The sequence below is a fragment of the Haplochromis burtoni genome, unplaced genomic scaffold (genome assembly GCF_018398535.1).
Source record: "Haplochromis burtoni strain Fernald_Lab_line unplaced genomic scaffold, NCSU_Asbu1 Contig_459, whole genome shotgun sequence".
Lineage (NCBI taxonomy): Eukaryota > Metazoa > Chordata > Actinopteri > Cichliformes > Cichlidae > Haplochromis > Haplochromis burtoni.
In genome coordinates, this window is record NW_024582820.1 from 37,233 (window position 1) to 48,797 (window position 11,565).

The window sequence follows — 11,565 nt, forward strand, 5'->3', positions numbered from 1 at the left end:
GATTTCTGGTATTTGATAATAAATGTAAGCTATTATAAATGACGTGTTTCCATAATGCCACAAACATATCACTCATGAGCAGAGATGGGCAGTAACGCGTTACACGTTACTGTAATCCGATTACTGTTTTCAAGTAACGAGTAAAGTAAGGGATTACTATTGCAAAAACGGTAATTAGATTACCGTTACTTTCCTCGTAGGAACGCTGCGTTACTGCGTTACTAAAACCGTGATTTTTTTGCGAGATGTCTCACGACAGTGACGTAAGCGAGTGCGCGTTCGTGACAACAGCTGTGTGCAGATCAACAATGGATCACATATCGAGTGCAGAGAGAGTATGAGCGTGCAGCGTTTAAAGCGTGGAAGTACTGACCTTACTTTGAGTTTGATTCCATAAAAAGTGACAAAAACATTAGTGTCCGCTGTGCGTGGGAAGAAAACTTCTTTTTACAGCGAAAAAACCCCTAAACTTCCAACAAGCACCGAGTAGCTAACGTAATGGGAAACTCACAGAGAAACTCGCGGATTCTTCCACTGACCGCGGCACACCTGCACCAGGGTAAACCCTCCGCCTCCCCACTCCTGTGCTTTACAGGTGAAAATAGAGCAACAGGACGCACCACTGGAGAGATAGCGGCCCAGCAGCCTATATTGTGGACCTTTAGTTATGATTTTCCATGCTAGTGTTTTAATTTGAACATCTATAACTTCGAAAGATCTGTGAAAGTTAAACACAAAAAAACTAGTTTAGTATTTCTACTGATAGCATGGAGATGTGACCAGAAAATAAGTTTATAATAGTTAAACTAAGTTTCTTACCAGTCATACGAATGTTGCATATCAATTAAATTTGCTTGATCAGCTTTAGTTAAAAGAATTATAACTATATAATCGTGGCAGCACGGTGGCACGGTGGTTAGCACTGTTGCCGCACAGCAAGAAGGTCCTGAGTTCAATTCCACCATCAGGCCGGGGTCTTTCTGTGTGGAGTTTGCATGTTCTCCCCGTGTTTGCGTGGGTTCTCTCCGGGTACTCCGGCTTCCTCCCACCGTCCAAAGACATGCAGCTTGTGGGGATAGGTTAATTGATTAATCCAAATTGCCACTAGGTGTGAATGTGCGAGTGAATGTGAGTGTGAATGGTTGTCTGTCCCTGTGTGTTGGCCCTGCGACAGACTGGCCACCTGTCCAGGGTGTACCCCGCCTTTCGCCCTATGACAGCTGGGATAGGCTCCAGCGCCCCCCGCGACCCTGAAAAGGATAAGTGAATTGATGGATGAATGGATGGATGGATTATGCAGAAAAAGTAGAATTGGGCTGAAAGATCTATCACTTTATCACCTATTCAGGCTGTTACTTTAAAAAGTAACTAAGTAACTAATTACTTTTGAAAATAAGTAATCAGTAATTAGTTACTGATTGTTTTTTTCAGGTAACGTGACCAACACTGCTCATGAGTGATATAAAACATGCCCGTCACAGAGTCGTCTCTGTTATACAGCCCGTGTTTAACGCTGCACACATTAAACATGTATTTACCACAGAAATGTGATGAATACACTTCACAGGCCTATAAAAACTAGACTGATTATAATGAAGGTTTAATAATACAAAACAGGTCATTTCTTTAATCCCTTCATAATCCCGTTCAGTGTATTTGCTCGTTTCTTTACGGATATAATTAAATAGATGAACATGAACGCAGAGTGACGCGTTTGGCTCCGGATGCTCCTGTTTTCTGTGTTTACCTGGAGCTCTGCGCGGTTTCAGGTGCCTCCTGCCTCTTTAAATAAAATCCTGCTAATGAAAATCCGCTGTTAACACCCCTGCTGCCCTCCTCCTGCCCCCGGCCTCCCTGCTGCTCTGTGCCCGAGGAGCGGAGCAGGATCCCGTGATCGCGGCAGGCCACTCCGCTCGGTGTGTCGGAGCTGCACAGCGACGGCAGGTACCCGCCTCTCAGACCCTTTCCTCCCGTCTCCACCCTCTGCTTTCTACTGTTTAATCCTCCTTCTCCACCTCCTGCATCACCACCACAACCGGCAACAAGTCGCACCGCCCGCCGGCTCGCAGCTGCTGCGGCCGGTCCCACCGACAGCTTCTCCCGGCTCACCGGGTCGGTGGGTGGGGTCAGCTCTCAGGTATGACAGAAGAGGAGCCTGAAGCCTCACCTGGTGGGTTTTACTTATTCTGAGGGTGTGCGTTGGGTTCTGTGCGCTGAGCTGGGCGGAGCAGAGAGCAGGTGGGCGGTGTCAGTCTGCAGACCACCTGAGAGCAGAAACCGGAAGCGTCGAGTTTAGGAAGAGTAATAGCGACTTTGTGACGTCTGAGGCTTTTATTGGACTCAGATTTTAGAGCTTCATTATCTTGTTACGTTTGTTTGTGAGTTTGTCTTCACAAACAGGATGTAGCTGATGTTTACAGACACAGCAGGCTGTAACTCACCAGCTGACCTTTCATGTAAAGAGGCAGCTCCATTAAGAAGCTGTTTAAAATGACAAACTATTCACACATGCTCAGAGGTCAGCTGTGGCTCTATGCTGGGGGGGATCAGTGTCACTGCTGTGGCTGTGGATGGTTTCCCCTCCGCTCTCATGCCTTCAGGTTGACTCAGTTTGTGTTTTAAACTCCTCGCTGAGGGTCAGCAGGGTTCGCTTTACACGTCCCTGCAGTGCTGATCCACAAAGCTTCATTTTAGTTCTGAGTAACAGAAGCCAGGCCTGCACATTAAACCCACAGCTCCTTATTTCTGGCTTAACCACAGACTGTATATAAAAGATACCATACCATACCATACCACCTTTATTTATAAAGCACTTTAACATAAAACCAGAGTTCACAAAGTGCTGTACATGCTAAAAGCATAAGTAAAGAAAATTAAAATGAGATAAGATAAAATAAATAACTAAAAAACTAAAATAAATTGAAACATGTCAAAACAAATTGAGTCAACCCCTCTAATCAATGCCAAAGGCTTCAGCGAATAAATATGTTTTAAGAAGACTTTTAAATTCAGAGAGAGAAGAGGCCTGCCTAACATGCAAGGGTAGATCATTCCACAACTTTGGAGCAACTACAGCAAAAGCACGATCACCTTTAGATTTATACTTAGTTTTTGGTACCTTAAGGAGCTGCTGATTGGCGGACCTAAGGGAACGGGGAGGTGTATATGGTTGTAGTAGCTCCGAGAGGTAGGGGGGGGCCAGGCCATTAAGAGATTTAAAAGCAAAATAAGAGAATTTTAAAAACAATCCTAAAATGTACAGGTAGCCAGTGGAGTGAAATTAAAATTGGGGTAATGTGCTCAAACTTTTTTGTTCCAGTTAAAAGACGTGCTGCAGCATTTTGCACAACCTGCAGGCGCCTAATGGACGCATCACTAACCCCAAAATAAAGTGCGTTACAATAATCCAGCCTAGAAGTAACAAAGGCATGGATTACTGTCTCAAAATGCTGTTTCGATAAGATAGGCTTTATTTTGGCTAATTCCCTCAAATGAAAAAAGCTAGATCTTACAACAGCTCTGACCTGGCTTTCAAGTTTAAGATTTGCCTCTATTTTAACTCCCAGATTAGTGATGACTGGTTTAACATACTGTGCCAGTGAACCAAGATCTATAATAGTGGCCTCAGAAGCGCCACCAAAAACCATCACTTCTGTTTTCTGTTCATTAAAATGTAAAAAGTTCAAAGCCATCCAGGCCCTTATATCATCAAGGCATCTGAGCAGCGGGTCTACTGAGAAGCCATTTATCTTTTTAAGTGGGAAATAAATCTGGTCAAGATGGTCACAGCAATTCGTTTCTGAACTCTTAACTTTGAAGCAGCCACAAAATGATCCACAGAGACCAAACAGTTTGTGTATCAGGCTCTAACAAATGTTTGTTTGTGCTGGAAAGTTTTAACATGGGAGTCTATGGAGACTGACTCACTGCTGCCTCTGCTGGACGCCACAGGAACTGCAGCTTTTGGTGTTTCTCAGTGTTGGTTAAACATTTACACTCCTAACTTAGACCCTGAAAAACCATTGAGCATGCGTTCCTTTTATGGATAAATAAGCGATCTTTTCTGACGCGTTTATAACACTCATTGCAGTTTGTCAGTGAGATTTTAGTGATGATTGTTATGAGTCAGGACCAATGTTCCCTCTAATCTTCCATGTGTCTGAGCGAACACACAAACTCCCTGAGCGTCCCGTGGACCACTGTGAGCGACAGCAGACATGTGCACTGTGGTCACGCCAGCATCGAATCATCCAAGTTACATGTTTATTAAAATAATCAAATTACAGCGTTTACATTTATGTTAGACGACTTTTAATTAACTGCTTTAGCCCACTTACAATGAAAATGTAAACAAATCTTGTTCATGACCTGTGCAGCATGTTAACACTATTGGAAGGAAAAATAACCTGAACTCCAATTTTGAAAACACAACTTTCTTATTATTTTTTTATAAAGCTCTGACTTGTATGATGAGTCTGAGTCTGGGAGAGAGTCTGTAACTCTGTCTGCAACATACAGTAAATAATGACCAATGCTGGGAAATTAATTATATAGTTACTTCTTCAATAAAGTAACTGAGTTATGCAAACAACAAAGTTTTTTGCAGCTGTTTACCTAAAAATGCAGCCAAGGTGTTTTTTAAACAAACATTTCAAACTATTTACAGAACAATCAGCTGTTCTGCATCAAATTATTTGTGCCGCTCCAAAAAACAATTCCTGTCCACTATGAGATGAACAACAGCCTGATACCTGCAGGCCTGACAGCAGCAGATGTGTCACTGCTGTAACACCTGCAACACTCAGCAGTCGCCTCATTGTTCTGACACACACAACTACTACACTACACTACACACTAACTACACACTACACACTACACACTAACTACACACTAACTACACACTAACTACACACTAACTACACACTAACTACACACTAACTACACACTAACTACACACATATACCAGATTTGTGCTAAACGTCGCAAATCTCTCACATCTCAAACACGCCGTCACTCCTAAAACTTCCCCCTCCCTAAACATCTAAATGCCATGTTGCCATATCATGTTTTGATTGGTCCACATGGTACATTTTTCCACCAATAGGAAAGGCTTATAAAACGCCGTTTTTACTGTTTCTTCCTGCAGTAAATATAAACAACGACAGTATTCAGGAAGAAACCCAAACACTGCAGATATTTTATCATGACTCTGGTTTTACGTGGCCGATCAACACAATTTAAAAACTGGTATAAAGTCCACACTTTTTCCGTCAGTTGTTCCGTCTGTCCTGCTCACATCTCCAATGGTTGTACACGTTGTCATTAACGTGGCTTCACTCCACATCAACACCGGTGTCGGCACATAAGGACGCTGTCATAGCCTGTCAACCACGTGGGTTAGCTGCACGTGCGCAGCTTAGAGGGAACATTGGTAAGGACTGTTATAGATGGATGGTTTGTGTAATCCTCAGATACTGTGGGAGAGCTCAGTAACAATAAAAGTTTCTAAAACCTTAAACAGCTCCGTCCCAGTCCACTCTGCCTCTCAGAGTCTAAACTTAGCCGGTGATATAACAGGCTCAGCGCTGCTCTGGGATCAGCCTGTCAGTCGGTGCAGAGGGCCGATCGCCCCCAGCCTGTGTGAGCAGTGAGGGCTCTGCACCTCTGGTGGTTTTTGACTCACTGTTGCTTGGAGAGAAGAGCTGCTTTTTCATCTTCCTGTTAATAAGCAGGCGGTGCTGGGATTCAAACCCACGATCTCCTTTTTAGCTGGCTAGCGCTTTAACCACAATGCCTCACTCCATCTGACACGCACCTGTTAGAGGGGCGTCCACAGGTGTGCTCGGGGCGTCCACAGGTGTGCTCGGGGCGTCCACAGGTGTGCTGTGGTGTACAGGTGTACCTGGGCTGTTTAGAGTCCTGCAGCCTCCTCAGGTGTTTGGAAAGTTCACAGACTTTATCATATTTAATGAAGACCACATACAACACACGGAGCACCACCTGAATTAAAAACGTGAGATTTATAGGTGTGACTCTGCCCCCCAAATTACACCTACAAACAGCATTTCTGGTTCCCAGTGTGCGCACTGACACCACCCTGCCCACCATCAGGCAGAAGGTGGTGTTACCCTGATAACATCTGACCCGTATGCTCTCGTGGGCTTCGTGTGTCGCCTTTAAAAACACTGAATGTGCTGATTCAGACTCACTTTGTTGGGCTTCTCATTTTGTCCTGTCAGGTTCCCTCGTGTGTGTTTGCTCGTCTCTGTGATTGTTTCTGCAGTTTTTGGCTCTTTCTTGCCTCTCTCTAGTTTTTGTGCTAATATTTGTGGATTGTTGTCTTTTGGGGGTCTGTTTGTGTGTCTTTGTAGCAGTTTTTGTCCCGTTTTGTCATTTTCCACCTAATTTGAGGCTTTTTTGTCTCTTCGTTATCATTTTGTGTCTTGCGTCTCTCTAAGCTGTCGTCCTCTCGAGGTCTATTTGTGGCAGCTGAGTCCTGTTGTGGTCATCGTGCTTCTCTTTGTCGGACATTAATCGTTTACTTTTGAATCTTTGTAAAGATAAATTTCATCTGATGTTGAGAGGTTTTATCTCTGTGTGATTACTTTGCCGTTCTTTGAGGTTATCGGCTCTGTTTTTGGCTGCACTGGCTCTCTGTGGCGGTCATGTTTGTAGTTTTCTGTAGGTGTTGGAGTCCTTTAGGCTGGGGTAAACCTGAGGACAGTCCTGACAGGTGGACACTTTTCTTCTGGGTCCACGAGGCTCAGAGCGTTCCCCTGACGGGTGAAGTCGGGCTCGGGCCTCGCTGACGCCTTCGGCAGCGACCCGTGGAGGGATTTGAACCTGCTGACCTTTAAGCTATCAGTGCCACTCCACTCGTGGCCTTTCTGTTTGGGCTTTATCGCCACCGAGATAATGAGACATTTCCTGACGCTGCCCCTGATTGGATGCGTGGGAGACCCTGGGCGCTGCATGATTGAGGGGGGCAGTGAGGAGGGTCTAGAAGAATCTGCTGGTCTATATTAGCCGCTGTGAATCACGGCGAGCCTGGCATACCGGGTGTCCCCTTTCACACCATATAAGTCCACCCCCCCTCCTTTCCCTGCAGACCCCCCTGCCCTGCCTCACCCCGCCTCACCCCACCGCCCCCCCACAATGCCACACCACTGTCTGAGGCTATTCTTAGGCTGTCACTTCAGCCCGTCCGAGCAGGCAGGTCCTCCTCTTTCTCCTCTCAGCTGCTGCGACTCGTTCGCTTCCTCTCCGGTTGGTGCATTTCACTCATTTTTCTTTCCTCCGTGATTGCTTCACCTGCTTCACGCCCTCTCTCTCTATCGCCTCTTTGCTTTCAGAGCCGTCCCGTGTCTCCTGCAGCTGCCGGTGGGTTTGTCCAGAAACTCTGCTCTGACTTTGAAGGATCTTTGTAGTTGTGTGGAAGAAGAATGAGCACCTACACCGTGTCGCTGCCCGGCCCCGGGCCCTGGGGCTTCAGGCTGCAGGGGGGCAAGGACTTCAACATGCCGCTGACCATCTCCAGGGTAGGAAATCGGACAGGAAACGCACTTTTTCACCTGCAGCTTCGCCCAATTTCTGTGTTTGGCTGAAAGATGTGAGTCTCTGATATCTGTGTCCCAGTCTGAGTCCTTAGTGGTGTTACAAAAGGGAATGAATCTAGAAAGACGAAGCTGGGACGGTTTAAGATGCAAACCATTGTTGCATGTCCTGCCTTATTTCCTGTCATCTGTATTCTTTCAAAATAAAGCTCAAAATTCCCCTCAGCATTGTTACTGAAACTTTAATGATTAATATTTAAAATCCGAGCTGGTGTGAGCCTCGGGTCTGTTCGACGTGCTCATGAGTCATTAAACTCAACCTGCTGTAGACTAATTCCATTTCGAGTCCAGCTGAGGAGACGTGGCTGCTTCGGGGCATAATCTCTGATGTGTGGCTGATTTCTTTTTGAATCAGTGAAGCCCGTCGACCCCCCCGGTCAGGTAGGGAGGCCGAAGCAGAGGTGGAGGCCTGAAACTGGAGCTGGTGTTGCTTTTGGAGCCTCGCCTCTCTGGACAGATGGAGAGACGAAGTTCCTGCAGCTCCACTGTAATCTGCTGGTGGGATGTTGATGACCTTTGACCTCTGTGTCGGGTTCTGTTTGGTGATTTTGGATGTGATGCCTGATGTGTTGGGACAAAAGCTGTGGCTGCAGCTTTGTGTAGCCTCTTGTTGGCAGTTTTGCATTTTTCAGGTCACGTTGCATCAGTGCTGATTGTTTTTGTCCTCTTGCTGTTATTTGGTGTCTCTGTGGGCTGTTTGGGTTTGCAGTGCAGCTAGTCTGCATGATTTTGGAGATACTGAACAACTCATTTCTGTAGTTTTGCATCTAATTTTAGTTTCTTTTCCTTTTACGGTCATTAAATGTCTCTCTCTCTGGTATTTCTGCCTTTTGGTGCAGTTGTTGTGTAGTTAAATTCTTTGGGTTTCTTTTCTTTTTAGTGATTTTGAGACTTTTTGTGGTTGTTAAATTCGGGGGTTTGTTTGTGTTTTGGGTCTTTTTAACGTTTTTTTAATTGTTCAGTTGTTTTTTGCGTCTGTCCTGGTTCGTTCAGGTAATTCTGTGTCTTTTGTCAGGTTGTAAGTCGTCTTTTTGCAGCTCAGTTTGGCAGTTTTGTGTCTTTCTTGTAGTTCAAGCCTCTGACCCTTTCGGGTTGTTGTGTTTCTGTTAGTTTTCTTGTGCGTCTCTTTGTGATGGGCTCGGGTTCATTTTATGTTTCTTTCTGATTTGCAGTTATTGTCCAGCCGACTTTGGTGGTTTTGGACCCTGAGCTGTGTTTACTGGGGTTCATATATGTTGCTGTACTTTTATTCAAACTGTTTAACTTGGCAGGATGTTCCAGATGTTCATGTGAGCCTCTGTTCCACACATTTAGCCTACAGATGTTTTGTGTTGTGTTTGGGTGCTGCTGCTCTTCCATTGTTATTCACTGCATCTGTAATCCACAGTTTCCATCATTGCAATCACCTTAAACCGAGTCCTCCCACAGGAGAGACAGACGCAGGTCCCCACAACATGACTGTGAACAGATTTAGGACCCTACAACAGCAGCAGTGATAAAAACGCGCACACACAGACACAGACACACACACACACACGCTGTGAGGACTCATTCATTCGGGGATGGCCGACCTTCAGCGCTCCCCCTGCTCAGCTGTTACACTCATCAGCCTCTGTGAGCGCGCTGTTTGTTAACAGCTCCACGCGCTTTACGCAGCTCCTCCGTCAGGCTGAGAAAGATGGAGGTCCTCTTTGAGATACTAAACCATGTTTAGTCGTCCAGAACAGTCACAGGGCTGAAACAAAGCCTCACGATTCAGAACCTTTTTAGTTTTTTATTCTTAAACTGTTTCACTTGATGATTGAAGTGAGACCTTATGTCTGTGTCAGGGCAGCACTCGTACAGGAACAGTAAATCTTGTGTTCCTGGTTCGAGGAGCTGTTTTTGGCCCCGGGTTTTGCCTCTCAGGTTGCGCCTCGCTGACGGAGTTGGTGGGAGGTGTTTCCACGTTGCCGGAGACGAGCCAAAAATAAGACTCGATCAGAACCTCTGTCTGTGTGAGAGTCAGCGACCGGTTTAACCCCGGAGAGGCTGGCAGGACCTCTGCTCCTCGCTCTGGGATGTGACAGTCATGTTACACCAACCATACAACCACACAAAAAGTTATGAATAAACTGTGGATTCATGAGTATTAACAGACTTCTGCTACATGGACCTCGTTTCACCTCTAGTGCCGATGATGCTCTACGTGAAGAACTGAGAACGAGGACCTTCCTTTTCCATCCGACCCTCCAGTTTCTGCCTGATTGTCGGCTCGGATCCAAGTTCACGTCCCTGTCAACGTTTTCCGTCCTGAGTCGGTTTGTAACGACCCTGCTGCAGCCTGCTGCTGCTCCATCAGGACAGGAAGTCAGATGGAGCTTCTTCCTGTTCCTTCCTTTCACAATAAAAGCCCTTCACAGTGACTCCTGCACATGAACGTGTGTGACGCCAATTGATAACCGATTCTGAGGTTAAAATGAAATGCATCTTCACTTTTGCTGGCGGATCATGTAAAGCAGCTCCGTCGGCCAACGCTGCCATGATTTAGACATGTCTGCTTTCCCTTCTCACTGCTGCTGTAGGCCAGACACACTTGCATCCTGTCAAATGCTCAACAGACTCAAACTAATACCAGTGAAGAAGGAAATTCAGCAGTGTTCATATTCCCATCATCCCTCTCTGCTCGCTGGTTCATTGTTCAGAGCATGAGGTTCAGGGAGCGGCGGTGAAGAGGTGGGATTTACAGGCAGATGGGGCTGAGTTAGATCCAATCTGCTGCTCAGCGCTCAAAGAGAATATCAGCAGGGTCACAGGATCCTCCCCATCCAAGCTTTCCTTCAAAGCCCGAAATCTCTCCGTCAATGTTTTGAGCTGCAGAGCTCCAGAAGGAATGAAATGCATGTCGCTGCACCGGCACAGATGTGGATTAATCCGCTGCTCAAAATAGTCCCCAACAGATGCACCCTTTCCCCTGAACATGAGTGAAGTGTGGGTCAAACAGGTCCAGTGTGACTCTCACTTGGATTATTTAAATAGTAACGACTTCTTACTTTTTAACTGGATCACAGACCAGCTCATGTAGCAGATAACTGCCATACAGTGTGTACCACCGAGTGTATCACAGTGTGTACCACCGAGTGTACCACAGTGTGTACCACTGAGTGATGTCACAGTGCCGGACAGTCTGCATGTTTCATCCCTGATTGGTTGAGAAGCTGCAGGAGCTTCACTTTAAGCTTTGCTGCTTTAAGTTAAAAGGATTTGTAATGAATCTTCTCCATCTCAGAGTTCCTCTGCGCTCTGTCGGAGCCTTGTTTGAATATATTTAGAGCCAAATGACTTCAGTCCTTCCTTCAGGCCGGCAGCAGCGATTGTTCTGAAGTCGTGTCTGGGAGTTTGGGACGATTCGAGGCTGAAACAGTGGCAGCTGGTGGCCTCTAAAGGACCAGCAGCAGTGAGGAAGTGTTCACACGGAGCAGGATTTGTCCCGCTTTAATCCATGGAAACGTCTCTGCGCAGTTTGCACACCCTCTAAAAGGTTCCAGTTTTGTTTTACAGCCAACATCTCCAGGTCATTTCCACTGTTTTTATCCTTTGAACGGTTTTTTAGTATTTTACAAACAGCATCTCTGATTTAGGTTATTTGGAGTGAAGGATTTATGTATGCAATAGGTGACAGATGGCGTTTAAGAAGCCCAAATGTTCTGCAGATTTTAGCCAATATTTCTAATGTCATCCTGTCCAGGTGACAGTCTAGTAACAGCAGGATATGCACGGACACACTGCAGGAGCTTTTTTCAGTGTCAGGCCAACGCTGTCTACATCATCCAGAATCTAGAACATGATGGGTTTCATTTGTGCAGCCCAGAGATAAAAGCTCATTCAGCCTGTTTACCAGGTCTGTTGTATAGCATGCTCTACTGGGATTTGAACCCAGGCTCTTAGCCAACACCCTAAACGACTTCTACTG

General features: G+C 45.9%; 1 protein-coding gene across 3 annotated transcripts in view; it reads left to right on the top strand.

Moving 5' to 3' along the window:
* The first annotated feature begins 5,387 nt into the window (after positions 1 to 5,387).
* LOC102301710 (LIM domain-binding protein 3) overlaps positions 5,388 to 11,565 on the top strand; it is a 31,953-nt gene continuing 25,775 nt past the window's right edge. Inside the window, exons 1-2 of one of the 3 annotated variants that reach the window (XM_042213597.1) lie at positions 5,388 to 7,266; positions 7,353 to 7,538. In XM_042213597.1, coding sequence (XP_042069531.1) covers positions 7,443 to 7,538 — 96 coding nt within the window. In that variant the 5' untranslated portion in view covers positions 5,388 to 7,266; positions 7,353 to 7,442. The remainder of the gene's footprint in view (positions 7,267 to 7,352; positions 7,539 to 11,565) is intronic. The other 2 variants (XM_005945829.3, XM_005945830.3) reach the window with 2 other exon arrangements.